Genomic DNA, 15,547 nt, shown 5'->3' with positions numbered 1-15,547 from the left:
TTGAACAAACTTGAATCTACAATACTTGGGGATGCTTCATTATCAATATGACTAATCATGGCTTTCCTGTTCTTGAAAAGATTTTTTAAAGATTTTTCCTACATATTCCCATGTAAAATTTGATCCCCCATTGTGGCCCCACCCTACTCCTGGGGGTCTTGATTTCAACAAACTTGAATCTACACTTATACCTGAGGATGATTCCATATCAATATGACTAATTGTGGCTTTGTTGTTCTTGGAAGAAGATTTTTAAAGATTTTTTTCTATATATTCATATGTAAATCTTTGATCCCCATTGTGGCCCCACCCTACCCCAGGGGTCTTGATTTGAACAAACTTGAATCTATACTACCTGAGGATGATTCCATATCAATATGACTAATTGTGGATTTGTTGTTCTTGAGAAGAAGATTTTTAAAGAATTTTTCCTATATATTCCTATGTAAAACTTTGATCCCTCATTGTGGCCCCACTCTACCCCCGGGGGTCATGATTTGAACAAAATTGAATCTACACTATGTAATGAAGGCTTCCCATAAGTTTCAACTTATTTGGCCCAATGGTTCTTGAGAAGAAGATTTTTAAAAGAAGACACCAAATTTTCACCAATTCTTAATTATCTCCCATTGGAAGAAGGTGTGGCCCTTAATTTGAACAAACTTGAACCCCCTTCACCCAAGGATGCTTTGTGGCAAGTTTGGTTGAAATTGGCCCAGTGGTTCTGGAGAAGAAGTTGAAAATGTGAAAAGTTTACAGACGGACGGACAGACGGCCTACAGACAAAATGTGATCAGAAAAGCTCACTTGAGCTTTCAGCTCAGGTGAGCTATAAAAAGTTTTAAATTAACTGTTCTCAGTTTGGAAAGGGGGTCAAAGGTCAAGGTCAAGCGGACTGTCATGCTGGAATTTTTTATGATAACTAACGACAAACAGTGACTTACCTCTTAAATGTCAAAAATAAGCTGTATATTGGCTTTATGAATAACATGTATTGTGAGAAGTAGGTCAAAGGTCAAGTTCAAAGGTCACAATATGGTTTATTATGGTATTTTACAAAAAGTCATAGTGCCAATATATATGTGCAAAATATTAAATCCATACATCTTACAGTTCTCAAGTTATAAGGTGTGATAGATGGACAGACAGACAGACAGATGGATGGATGAATAGAGAGATGCCGAGTAATGTGATCTCGAAGTGTTGCTCTGCTTTGCAGGGGACACAAAAATGTATGTAGCAGCTATATTTAGATTTCTATAAGAAGTACCATATTTCTCTAGGATCACTGTCATAACTCAGTTCATATAGAGCTTGCCTCCTGATTGAAAGGAAAAAGGGCTGGTGACCAGGTCTTGACAAACCCAAGTCAATGAAAAATAGGAAGCACCTGTTCTTTCACCAAGTGCTATGCACTTTAAATTGAAAGCTGTGCATCTTTCGAATGAAAATTAAAATCCTGGTGAAGGCCCCGTGTCACAGTCAATGGCTCTGACTGTGAAGTAAAGGTCTAAATTTAAAGCCCTTCACCCATATTTGGCTACATCATTCAATCTAAGCCACCAAGGTTAATGCTTTATTTGTCTAGGACAAATGCCACTGACTTTACCAGGAGCATAATGTAAAGACAAATGCTGCAGAAGCACGGTCTTAGACAAATGCCACTGACTATACCAGAAGCACTGTCTTGGAAAAATGCCACTGACTATACCAGAAGCACTGTCTTAGACAAATGCCACTGACAATAACTGATGCACTGGTTTAGACAAATGCCATTCAATGCCACTGGCTTTATCAGTTGCAATATGTTAGACAAATGCCTCTCAATACCTCTAACTTTAACCCTAGTCACATTTCCAAAAATAATCGACAGTTGACGGCTTTTGAAGCAAAAATAGGATTCTTCGGGTGACAGCAGTTCATCAACCATTGTCTTGCCCAATTTTGACCTCTCATCAAAATCAACCAATCAATTTTATGTCAGTTAGGCCAAGTTATAATTTTTTCTGCATTGGTCACTGATTACTTCAATTGAAGCAGTCATTAAATAGTCTGTCAACAAACCTTTGATCATTGTCCAACAACTGGCAGACAGTTTTTAAAGTCGGTCATTGGTCGGTCAACATTAAGGAATTGGCTTTTTCATAAAAGTCTGATGACTGTGGAAAACAAACTGGGGCCCAGCAAATGACAATCAGGCAATTGTTTAATGACTTTTAAATATTTTTACTTTTAAAAGCATCAGTGTTACTAGGAATTAATGTGGCTACTCTGCATCGCACAATACTAGTGTTGGCCGATCATGTTTTTTCAGCCAACAATACGAGAAAAATTTGGTTGCTCGACCATCAGCTTAAATGTGACCTAGGCATTTATCAGAAGCACTTTCTCAATCAATATAGCTCCCAGTGAATCATTTTGAAAATGGTTATCATGGATCCAGTGGATCCCTCTTAGTTGAAACAAAGATTCCAGGTGAAAAATCAATGAGTCAAAATTTTGTTTTACTGAAAACACACGTTAATAAATTTTCAATTAAAATCAGAAGCAGGAAATATCCGTGGTAAAATATATTTATGGTTCTCACCCCCCCCCCCTTTTTTTTTAAAAAAAAAAAAAGAACTAATTTTCTCTGGTTTTCATTTTTTTGTGATTTTTCTCTCCAAACTACAGATCTTAACACTCATTAATTTTACCCCTTGGTATTATCAGTAAGTCTGTTCTGAAGCATGGAATACATCATAAGCTATTTGTTTGAAAACTTTATAATCATCCAAATTTTCTCAGTTTCTGTATTGTCTATTTCAGGTAATCAGGTTCTTCAAATCAACTGGATCAGTCTAAGTCTCAATCTGACTCATTATTTGTTATAAATGATGTCACTGATGCTCTTCCTATTTCAAATAAAGTTTATTCACCCTGCTTTGGGAGTGTGTATGTTTAACATTTTTTATTTGTGGCATCATGATTACAATGTTCTATGCACTGTAATGTCATTGGTTAATGCCCTATGAGTCAACCAATTAGATTTTGCCATTTACTACAGCTTTTTGTGACTTGGAATGTCCCAAGCATCTAGTACTGAATGTTGCAGAGTTTAGAGTTTGAATAATTTAAGTAATTACTAAAAAGAATTGCAAACACAGGTCTTTTTATAAGTATGAACCCATGACTCATGCACAATATTGTTACTGTTAATAGAGCTTTTCTGATCTGTCTATTGACAGATCAGAAAAGCTCATTTAATATTAAAGTGAAATAAACTGTATGATTATTATATTATTTGTGTGTAAAATTTTGTTTACCTGAAAGATTTTTTTGTATTTGGGGTCAAAGTCTCCATCCCCTAAATTATCCTCCATACATGTCATAACCTTGAAAGTACTGGCTTTAGCATCTTCAGCATTCTGTACCAGTTCCTGTCAGGAAATATAAAATAACAGAAACTGATTAAACTCAGAGAGCGACATGTTAAAATTCACATACATCAACATTTTATGACAGATGAGTTAATTACCCTAATGATCTGGGGTCCATCCGGATACTGTCGGAGGATATTCTGCAACTGATGCCGCACTGGAGGATCATGCAGGCCTTCATAGTCATTGTCACTCTCACTGTTTTCTGCAAGAAAAAAATCACTTTCTTAAATCTCTTCCTGTCTCGACCAAAAGTGACAGACATATGTAGACAAAATTTTAAAGTAAAAAATGAAATAATTTGCAATTGGAAGTAGAGTTTTAAATTTTTAAGTAAAATATCAAAATTCCATTGGGAGATGAATCAATACTGTGAATTTCATTAAAAGAAGATTGAAAAGTTCTAAAGATTTCAAAATTGCCAAAAATTAATAACAACAAGAGGCCAATGGGCCACATCGCTCACCTGAGCACTGTGGCCAGGAAAAAAGCAAAAATCAGTTCAGCAATGAAAAGCTTAAGTGGTCCCGATAAAATCCTTATCCATGGCTACTTTAGTATATATTTTACTACATTAATTCAGTTTTACTCAAATATGATGGATTAACACTTTGTGTTTGTTTTCAGCTTAAAGTGTCTCTTATTTTAATTTAAAACGTGTTACATGTATCTACGATTATACCAGAGAACCGCTGTATATAACAAATTAAGCCATTCTTTAGAGTACAAATAGCTTTAATTGAAAAATAAACCAAAACTTTTTAGAACTTCTTGAAAAATTTATAGTAAAATTTTCCCAAAATTTTAAAGAAGAGCCTGTATTGGTTATTTTTATTCCATTAATGTACATGCGTTACTTTCTTCTACAAAATGTCAACATCACGACGTTAAATTATGTAACGTCAATGTAATGATGTGATAGTATTAATATGGAAAACAATTCGAAATTTTAACAAATGTAAAAAGAAAACCAGAAAAGATATTGTTGAAAATAAATTGTTTTACAACATACAAATCTTAGAGTATTATATGAGAAAGTTTCATTTATTTTGATGACTAGGCCAATTTTGGCACTTCGTGGATTTAGCTCTTTCACATTTTTGGAAGAAGCACCCTTACTCATCATGACTATGCAGTAAGTTCATCTGATAATTATTCATATTAAAGATTTTCAATTAATATATTTTCACTTTATAATCAAAAGAGACCCAGGGTATATGAAATTTACAACCTTGCTCATCATAACTATGCACTTAGTTTGTTTGCTTTGTACACAGTAGAAGAAAAGAAAACATATTTTTACTATATGATCAATAGTAAGAAGAAGATTTTTAAATATAGTATTAATTTTGATGGTTTAAGCCCCACCCTTCAGGCCCCAAGGGGGGGGGGGGGAGGCAGGGACCATGAAATTCACAGTTTTTGTACCCCTTCACCTATTAATGCTATATGCCAAAAGTGGCTGAAATTGGGTGAGTGTTTCAAAAGAAGAAGCTGAAAATGTTCAACAGTTTATGACCAACACAGGATGCACGTCAACTGACAAAAATGGATAGCAATAGGTGACCTCAGTGACCTAATAAAAATGAGACAAAAATAACTTATCTTTAACTTAGAACCTACGTCGTATGACGTCATATCAAGTAAACCAGTTTAGACCGTCTTTTTTATACTAGATCCATTATGACGTCATAATTAATTTAATGTTACTTTTCCCCGTACTTTCTCCAAGACTGCCTCTTGTAATGAAGTTACACAACTGTGAATGGTATGCAACTATTTTGAAGGAAATCAAAAAAACCTAAGAAATTTAAATAGTACAATATCTTGATAAAAATGTCTCCGGGTCAAAGATCTATTAAATATTGTGTGTAAATTTTGTAATGCCTATCATGAAATGACGTACATTCCCTTTCATAATTATTTGTTAATTATTCTTAAAACATTGCTGTGATGTCATGCCTTTGTTCTTGCAGTCTAAAAATTTACCTGTAGCCGTCCGATAATAATAATTAGTAGTCCAATAATATATTATCGGACGGCAGTGATAACAAAATCGGACAGTAGTTAAAAAACAACAACTAGAGTGAGATGAAGGTTTAATTTGTTCAGAAACCAGAAAAAAAAAGTTAGGGAGAAAATATTCAGGGAAAGGGAACGCGAGGAAATTAAGTTGTTAAGAATAGCAAACCCAAGAAGAAACTGGAGTTTTAACCTTCCTCAAAAGTAACACTTTCCATTCGGTTTTTTGCAAAGCATTTTCGATACATCAATGTGAATAAGCCAATTTAAATCCATTTCCGATAAAGAACCAGTCTGCGAATATCTTAATTTAACAAGGTTTGTTCGCCAATGCCCACACTTTTAAAACCCAAGATTTTCATTATATCATCCAATCAAAATTTTAGATGAAAATCCACATTTTTACTTTAAATGCATTTTGAAGATATCATCCAACACTCTTTCTGTATCAATGTCAAATGCACTTAATAAAAAAATATTTCAAATCATAAAAAAATCCTTCATCACCTGACCACTGTCCATAGTTCCTGCTAAGCCAAACGACTGCCATTGAATGAATGAAACAAAAGAGTTCACTCACTGATGTTACTATCTAAGGAAAAAAAAACTTTCTCTTTTCTTTTGTCTTCTTATTAGATGGTTTCAGGTAGAAAACTATTGATGCCTGAACTCCTATTGTGTAATTATCGGACTCCTCCAGGTAACTTTTGGACATTTAAATGGCAATGTTTTAAGTAAGATATATGCCTCATACAATTCTATATGTAAAATTATCAGACTGTTTTCGGCCCTAACGGGCCTCAAATAGTCTGATAATTTTACATATAGAACAGTATTCGGCATATATCCATTACATAATGGTTGGTGTCTAATAATAATGTTTCCCTAAAATATCTTTTTAAATAAAAAATTTACATTTTTTGATAAATATTTAAACATTTACATTGTAAATCTGAACGCAACCGCAAAACAGTCATTTAATAAATAAATCCTGTGTTAGTGCAGAAAGGTCAACAAAAGAAGTATTGATAAATAGAGTGTCTCTCATTCGTTTGTGGGGAAAGCTACATATTTTAATCACTTTTTGTAATTATTTGGGTATCTTCTTCACCATATTAAAGATTGAAAACATTCTGACAAAGACTTTTGAAAAATATATACAAATTTAGGTGGTAAATTGACTCAAAAAATATTGAGCACATTTGCCTATATTCGTTGAAATGTGGACTTAATCTTTTATGTCAATTGAATAAAAAAGAATTTATTCTTGAATAATATTGCTTAATACGGTTCAATTGATAAAGTCTATAAAAGACGATGTTTGAAGAAGTACTGTTGTGATTTTCTATATTCTCATTATGACCAGTACCCCTAAAAATGACTGGAAATATGTAGTCGCAGTGTAAATTTATCATTCCAAGTTGCACAGGCTGTACTACATTTAATTACAAGGAAACATACCATATATTTTTATCTGATTGACAAGCGAGTGCTAATTTATCATTTTGAAAAAATTGAAAATCTTGTGACAAAGACTTTTCCGACATAGGTTCTACCTTAAGTTATTAAATGTTTCTCAAAGATCAATGTAGGCCAACATGAGAGGGAATGAGATGGATATATTAATAGTGCTGAACCATTATTAATTGTTTTGTTTAGTCTGCATAGTGATATGACAACTGGGGGCAAGTAGATCTACTTTGAGTTGTTACTGAGTACTAGACTGATTATTTCATTGATCCCTGATCCTATTTCTCTTACTTTTGGGCAAAGCTACATCTAACATCCAACAGTTTATTTTTTCATATTGTACTTCTATGAATCCTTTACATTGTTGTATTATACTCAAGTGGCTGTTATGGCCCTTGGACTTTCACTATATAATCAACAGAGCCTTGTCCTAACACCAGAACCCCTGACACAGGAAATATGAAATTCTAAATTCTGGAAGAGGCACCCTTGCTCATCATAATTTTGCACTTAGCTTGTTTGCTTAGTACACAGAAGCAGAGAAGATGATTTTGAAAGAATTAATGCATTTTCACTAAATCCCCCATAACCCCTGACCCTGGGGCCACAAACTGTACAATTTTGGAAGAGGCATCCTTGCTCATCATAACCATGCACCTAGTTTTTCTGCTAAATATACAGGGAGAGAGAAGAAGAATTTTAAAGAATTTATGCATGTCCACTATATGATCATTAGAGCCCCCCCTAACTCCAGAACCCCTAACCCTGGAGCCATGAATTTCAAAATTTTAGTAGAGTGCTAAATGTTTATTACAATCATGCCAACAGTTTGACTGCTTGATGTCCTGCAGTAAAGAAGAAGATTTTTTAAAGATAGCACTAATTTTGATGGTTTTAGCCCACCCTCAGGCCCCAGGGACCATAAAATTAACAATTTGTACCCCTTAATCCATAGATGCTATATGCCAAAAGTGGTTGAAATTGGTTCAACCCTTCAAGAGAAGCTGAAAATTTTCAAAAGTTTACGGCCGATGCATGACAGACAAAAAGATACCAATAAATCACCTGAGTGACTCAGGTGACCTTATCATGGTACCAGAAAAGACATATTAAGATAAAGATTCTATAAATACATGTATCAATTTCATTTTCAGCAGTAAAATACTGTTATATATTTTCTTTAAAGTATGTCTTCTTCATTAAGTTGCTTCTGCTTCGACATAGGTGTACTCCTAGGACTTACCATTGGGAGACAGGGTGAGGAGGGACTCAAACAGGACTCCCTCTGATGAAGGGACCTGATCCTCAGCAATAATAATCTCTATAATCAGATGAAAAACCAATTGCATTCTAAGTAGAAAACTCTGATGTGATTGATTTCAAAGTATATATAAAGTTTACTGTGTTGGTTATCAATCATGCTCCACTTACCTATGTCCTGGATGGTTATATGCTCTCCATGTACATTTTCATTTTTTTTCAGCAAGTCTTCTAATCCATGATTTCTTAACATTTTCTCAAACTGAATTACATTGTGGTCTTCCTCAAGAATGAACTGTAAGAAATGGGCCATTCTTTGCCTGCGTTTTCCATTCCTTGGTGAGATTTTCTTTTGAATAGTATCAACATCTCCGATACACTTAGTTAATGTTTCTTTTGCTAACGTAATCTGCATTTCATCCAGGATATTTTTATAGTTAGATGTAATCATCTTTCTGACATTTTCTATAAAATTAGTGAGCAAAAATATTCATTAGTGAACACATCAAATATGAATGAAGCAAAATAAACAAGAGGCCCATGGGCCACAATGCTCACACATGGCGCTGCTGTTCTTTATCACAAGAAAAAACAAGAGGCCTAAGGGCTTTAACGGTCACCTGAATATCATACACCATTGTAAAGGATCCATAGAAGTATAAAACTTGATGTACAATGAGCGAAATCACAAAATAATACCCCTGGCTACAATTTTTTTTAAAGTGCCCATTCAAATTTTGTATATGTGATCTTGAACTTGCCAATAAGACCTTGGTTAAAAAAAAAGACACATCCTCTGGTCTTAAGTAAACTTTTAGTGAAATATGGACATCCAATGTTTCTCCATTAGAAAATTATTGATATGTTATGAATTTCACACTTTTTATATACCAGTGACCTTGAATTTGCAACAATGAACTTGGGTCAAAGGTACGACACATACTCGGTTCATAAACAATCTTTGTACCAAATATGAGCTTCCAATGATTCTCCATTACAAAATTAGAGCCTAAGCAAGGATTTTATGCTTTTTCTGCCAGTGACCTTAAACTTCCCAGAATGACACTTGGTCAAGGTCAAGGCACACCCATAGGTCATTAACAATCTTTGTATCAAGTATGAGGTCCACTGATTCTCCATTACAAAGATATAGCCCGGATAAGATTGCACAGACAGAAGGACAAGGTAATTCCTCTATACTCCACTAAACTGTGCTTGCCTCCATTTGTCACTATCACAATTCAGACTAAATAAATCAATAGTGCTTGAGCACTATTAGAAACCCAATCTAATTCCCTCTTACAATGGTGTCTCTTGATTTTTGAAGAACATTTGATTTTATTTACAACTCTATTCGACAATTAAAATCATGAAAGTATGTTTTGTATTATAAATGATCAAAAATTCTTGTACAATTCTCTTATTCAATTCAGCTTTCAATTACATTATTGACAGTGATTAATTACCACAGGTGAATAGCAAAGGGGAATAACTCCTCTCAGTAGACTAACAAGAGGCCCATGGGCCGCAGCTCACCTGAGTAACTTTGGCCTTGCTGTTTTTCACCTGATTTCCCCCTTGTAATACATATTGTGGCCCCACCCTATCCCCGGGGTCATGATTTGAATAATTTAGAATCTGCACTACCCCAGGATGCTTCCACATAAGTTTCAGCTTTTCTGGCCCAGTGATTCTTGAGAAGAAGATTTTTTAATGACCCCACCCTATTTTTGCCTTTTCTTTATCATCTCTCCTTGGAAGGGGGCTTTGCCCTTCATTTTAACAATTTAAACTACCCTTTACCCAAGGATGCTTTGTACTAAGTTTGGCTAAAATTGGCCCAGAAGTTGAAAATGTGAAAAGTGTACAGAAGGATGGACAGACAGACGTATGGACAATGGGTGATCAGAAAAGCTAACTTGAGCTTTCAGCTCAAGAGAGCTAAAATTAATAGAGACTCACCCGTAGCACCAGAGGCCTAGACACAGGGGCCCAGAAATTCACAATTTTGGAAGAGGCACCCTTGCTCATCAAAACTATGCACTTAGTTTATTTGCTTAATACACAGGAGCAGAGAAGAAGATTTTCAAAGAATTAATGCATTTCACTTAACAATCAACAGAAAAAAAATAGAAACCTGCCCCAACATCAGAACCCCTGACCCTGGGGCCATGAAATTCACAGTTTTGGAAGAGGCACTCTTGCTCATAATAACTATGCATTTAGTTTATTTGCTAAATACACAGAAACAGAAAAGAAGATTTCAAAGAATTAATGCATTTCACTATATAATCAACAGAAAAAATAGAACCCCTCCCTAACACCAGAACCCCTGACTCAGGGGCCATGAAATTCACAATTTCGGAAAAAGCACCCTTGCTCACCATAACTATATATTTAGTTTGTTTGCTCAATATCCAGAATAGAAGAAGATTTTCAAAGAATAATGCATTTTCATATAAATTCAACAGAGCCCCCCCCCCCTCCCAAACACAAGAACCCCTGATCCTGGGGCCACAAATTTCACAATTTGGGAGGAGGCATCCTTTCACACCATAACCATGCACTTAGTTTATCTGCTTAATATACAGGGGAAGAGGAGAGTTTTTAAGAATTTGTGCATTTTCACTACATGATCATTAGAGCCCAACCATAACTCCAGAACCCCTAATCCTGGGGCTGTGAATTTCACAACTTTGGTAGAGGGCTCAATGCTTATTACAATCATGCCAACAGTTTGACTGCTTGATGTTCAGGAATAAAGATTTTTAAAAGATAGCACTAATTTTGATGGTTTTAGCCCCTGCCCTCATGCCCCAGTGGGACAGGGACCATAATATTCACAGTTTTTGTACCCCATCACCCATTTACGCTATATGCCAAAATTGGTTGAAATTGTTTCAGTGGTTCAAGAGAAGTGAAAATGTTCAAAATTTTCGACCAACACACGTTGCATGAGGGTGAATTAAAAAAAAATGACCAAACGCATATTTATCAACCCACACTAAAAATACAGGCAATGAAAATAGATTTCTATGTCTCAGCATATGTCTTTAGATAGTGTCTAAATACCTGCCAAATATCTCGTTGATATCTCAATTAACAAAAAAGTTATGCCCAAAAATGATGCTAAAATTGTCAGGAGTGCAACACCTTTTTGTGACATTTTGAAATTTCAATATTTTTTTGAGATCTGTGAAATAAATAATAATGCTTTATGTTGAAAATAAAAACTTTCCTGATAATATTCAAAGTATTGAGCTTTAAATGTGGGCTGTAGTAACTTTTGTTTAATCATGTTGTTGTCATGGCTGATGTTTAAAAAAATGTCATACCATGTCAGGAGTGCAACAGAAAAAATGTAGTGTTGCCAAAAAAACATCAATTGTAAAATTCTGAAAGAAAATTAAGACAAAAAAGAATTTTCGAAGTGTAAAACAATAACTGATAGACATTTTAAAACTTAAAAATGTTATATAAATCACAAGCAGCGTTAATTAGAGTCAAGTATATGTGCATACCCAATAGTGTCAGGAGTGCAACATTTGATGTTTTGCTCCCAAGCATGAAAAAACTATTATCTTTATATGATTTTCTGATTTTTATTTTGGAAAAGAAAGACACAAAGAACATTTTTACCAAATAGATTTATCAATTACAGGATCTGTCTGTGCTTCAGATCAATATTTCTATGGTCAGGAGTGCAAAACATTTTTTTAAAGATTCAAGTTGTGTGACAAAAACACTTCTATTCATGCTTAGACGTATTCATTAATTAATAATGATCTTTTTGTATAATTTAATACTAAATTATTGACAGTTTTATTATTAAAATCCTTCCTTTTTCAATTTTATCAATTCAGATGTGTTTTATCTTTTTTGTGATTTTTTTAATGAATGTTAAAAATAAACACACTAAAACATTGTCATAAAATGCAAGTAATTCCCCCTCAACTTCACTGAAACAACAGAACAAGTTTTTATGTAATTTTCACTTCACAATTCTACTTTAAAGGTCCCAATACTATTGGTCAGGAGTGCAACAAATATGTTAGAATTATACATCATCCAATAAGAATAAAAATAAAGAAAAAATGATGAATAGAATTTTTCTAGTGGGTTACTGTGTTTGTCCTCTAAAGGAAAATATGCTATAAAATATATTTTATCTAATAAATATACATTTAAGCTAGTTTTTTTGGCATAAATAGAGAATAATTCCAGATAAAATATGAATTTCAAATACTTTCATCCCTTTTAATTATGAAGTATTGGACTATAAGTATTGCACAATTTCATTACCACTTCATGTTGCCAACACTTTATGAATTTTTGTGTTCTACGATTTTAATTTTAAATTTTACTGCAGTCAGGAGTGTAACAAAACTGCTTTATAATTACCAATGCTTTTTAATTATCTTTACTAAAAAATGAGTTGAAAAAAAAAACACTATGTCTATCAACAAATTACAGAAATTTTCTAGTCAATTCAGGTAATAGTTTTCATCATTTCACATATAGTTTTATATACAATTTATGTATATTACACTTTGCAAATAATCATGTGTTAAGGTCTTCAAAATATGAAAAACATGCCGTAAACGATCAAAAATATCAAAACGACAAATTAATTTACAAAGTAAGAATGGGTTATTGTGTGTTATAATTTTTAAAACAATGTTAAATAAAATACATATCAGATGTCAGGAGTGCAACACAATAATGTAACATAGGGTCACTTCAAAATCTAGTATTTTTTGTAAGAGAACTCGTATATAAAAATTCTTTTTTGGCTTAGATTTAAAGAATTGGCTTGAACGGACAAAAAAGTGAAATTTGGGAAATTTTACTGCTTCATATTTTTTTCATATTAAAACTTTTCAAACCAGAATTGAAAAAATAATGTAAAATAGCAATCAAAAAGCCAATTTTTTGTCACACATACAAGAGAAGATACTCAATCAAGGTCTAGATTTGATCATTTATACCCCTTTTACCATTTTGAAGCATAAAAAACTATAATTTCTTGTGATTATGTATTTTAGAAAGTCTTTTAAGGTGTAATGATATTTTCTTTTTTCAAAAGAAATTTTACTAATAAAAATTCTGAAACTTTTTAATCCAATTGCCTTTTCTATTGCCACTTCAGGATTTTAAACTAGAATGCATGTTCAATATGATGATATAAGTGAAAAATATGTTAGAAGTAGCTGAATTTTTCCAAAAAAATTCAGTTTGGTGGTCATTTTTTTTAAATTCACCCATGAGGGACAAAAAGAGATAGCAATAGGTCACCTGAGTGACTCATAAGACCTAAAAATTCCATCTTTATTGACATCAAAAATTCTTCCTCCACATTGTATCCTGATCTGATAACTTTTCTTGAATCAACATTTCCTGGTAATGCTTCAATATCATCATGACCAACATGGCCTTGCTTTGTTCTGCAGAACAAAATAAACATGTACTAGGCAAAAATTGTTCCCTGATTTTAGTCTTACTCTAACCCCAGGATCATATTTTTAAAGAAAAAAAACGAATCCACACCAGTTTGGAATGTTTCCATATAAATGCTATGAACTAGAATTTATTCAAAAACTTCTACATAAGAAGAAAACACCTGCAGTGGCCTTCAACTTGACATTCAGATAAACTGATGTTTTATAAATTAATGATAATTACTTCCTTTCATATGTTGACTCAATATATCCCAGTAAACTCAAAATAAAAGATACCAAAGAGACTGCCACATCTGTTTCATATTTAGATGTTTTTACTGATTATAGGTGATAAGAGCCAACTAACAACTAAACAGTATGACAAACTTGACATCTTCAGCTTTTCAATCCTCAACTTTCCTAACTTATGTACTGTCAAACCTTGTTATCTGAAACTTGATGGGACCAAAAAAAAAATATCCGAGGGTTCGACATATTGAGGGTAAAATACTTTAAGAAAAAGGGCTTTGGACTTCCAACTCACTTCAACATATCCATGGTATTTGAGATACTGAACTTCAGCTGTAGTAATATACCACTATCACCTGCACATGGTGTTTATTCAATACTCAAGAGCATGCTCAGAGTACAATCATTTTTTAAAACAGATGCAGGCTACTGACAAACAAGTTGATGTCAAAGTGATATAGTCTTTGTAATGACCTCCTTAGCAAATAAAACCTATCATTTTGGCTGATGTATTTCATACCAATTGTTAGGACTTTGTTTTTTTTAATCTAAATTTTACTACGGATTAATCTGTCTACCTGATCAATACATAGGGCTCACAGCAGATATGACAGGTTGACAGGGGATGCTTACTCCTCCTAGGCACCTGATCCCATCTCTGGATATTCAACGGGTCTGTGCTTTACACCCTGTTCACAGATTTGCATTTTTGTAGGGTTTTTTTTAAGATCAATCACTGTTCATCTTTATCTATTTCATTCTGGATGAAAGTTAAAACAAGAGGCCCATGGGCCACATTGCTCACCTGAGCTCAATGGCTAGGCAAAAGCACAAATCAGTTCAGTATTAAAAAGATTTAGCTTTTCTGTTCTTGAGAAGAAATATTTTTTCTATATGTTCTTATGTAAAACTTTCGACCCCCGATTGGGCCCCACCCTACCCCCGGAGGTCATCATTTGAACAAAACTGAATTTACACTACCTGAGGATTCTTTCATATCAAAATGACTAAACATGATTTTCAGTTCTTGAGAAAAAGATATTTTCCTATATGTTCCTATGTAAAATTTTCGATCCCCCATTGTGGCCCGACCCTATCCCCGAGGGTCATCATTTTAACAAACTTGAATCTACTCTACCTGAGGATGCTTCCATATCAAAATGACTAATCATGGCTTTGCAGTTCTTCAGAAGTAGATATTTTCCTATATATTTCTATTGAAGACTTTTATCCTCCATTGTGGCCCCACCCTACCCCTGGGGTCATGATATGAACAAAATAGAATCTACACTATCTGAGGATGCTTGCACATAAATAAGATCAATCAGGGCGTTGCTGTTCCTGAGAAGAAGATTTTTAGAATTTTTCCTATATATTTCTATGTAAAACTTTGATCCTCCATTGTGGCCCCACCCTACCCCCGGGGGTCATTATTTGAATAAATTTGAATCTACACTACCTGAGGATGCTTCTATATAAATATGAATCACCATGGCTTTGCTGTTCTTGAGAAGAAGATTTTTAAAGATTTTTCCTATATATTTCTATGTAAAACTTTGATCCTCCATTGTGGCCCCACCCTACCCCTGCAGGTCATGATTTGAGCAAACTTAAATCTACACTACCTGAGGATGCTTCCATATCAATATGACAATTCATGGCTTTGCTGTTCTTGAGAAGAAGATTTTT

At 33.8% G+C, this 15,547-nt stretch overlaps 1 protein-coding gene across 1 annotated transcript in view; it reads right to left on the bottom strand.

Moving 5' to 3' along the window:
• LOC133200678 (sacsin-like) overlaps window positions 1-15,547 on the bottom strand; it is a 110,271-nt gene that overhangs the window by 52,027 nt on the left and 42,697 nt on the right. Inside the window, exons 7-10 of the mRNA XM_061336445.1 lie at window positions 8,343-8,636; window positions 8,155-8,232; window positions 3,518-3,624; window positions 3,306-3,419 (exon numbers count right to left, since the gene is read on the bottom strand). Of these exons, the coding sequence (XP_061192429.1) occupies window positions 3,306-3,419; window positions 3,518-3,624; window positions 8,155-8,232; window positions 8,343-8,636 (593 nt within the window). The remainder of the gene's footprint in view (window positions 1-3,305; window positions 3,420-3,517; window positions 3,625-8,154; window positions 8,233-8,342; window positions 8,637-15,547) is intronic.

Source organism: Saccostrea echinata, unplaced genomic scaffold, assembly GCF_033153115.1.
Source record: "Saccostrea echinata isolate AGI-Se365-2 ecotype Australia unplaced genomic scaffold, CSIRO_AGI_Sech_v1 ptg000041l, whole genome shotgun sequence".
In the NCBI taxonomy this organism is placed as follows: Eukaryota; Metazoa; Mollusca; class Bivalvia; order Ostreida; family Ostreidae; genus Saccostrea; species Saccostrea echinata.
This window is presented reverse-complemented; position numbering and strand designations above follow the sequence as displayed.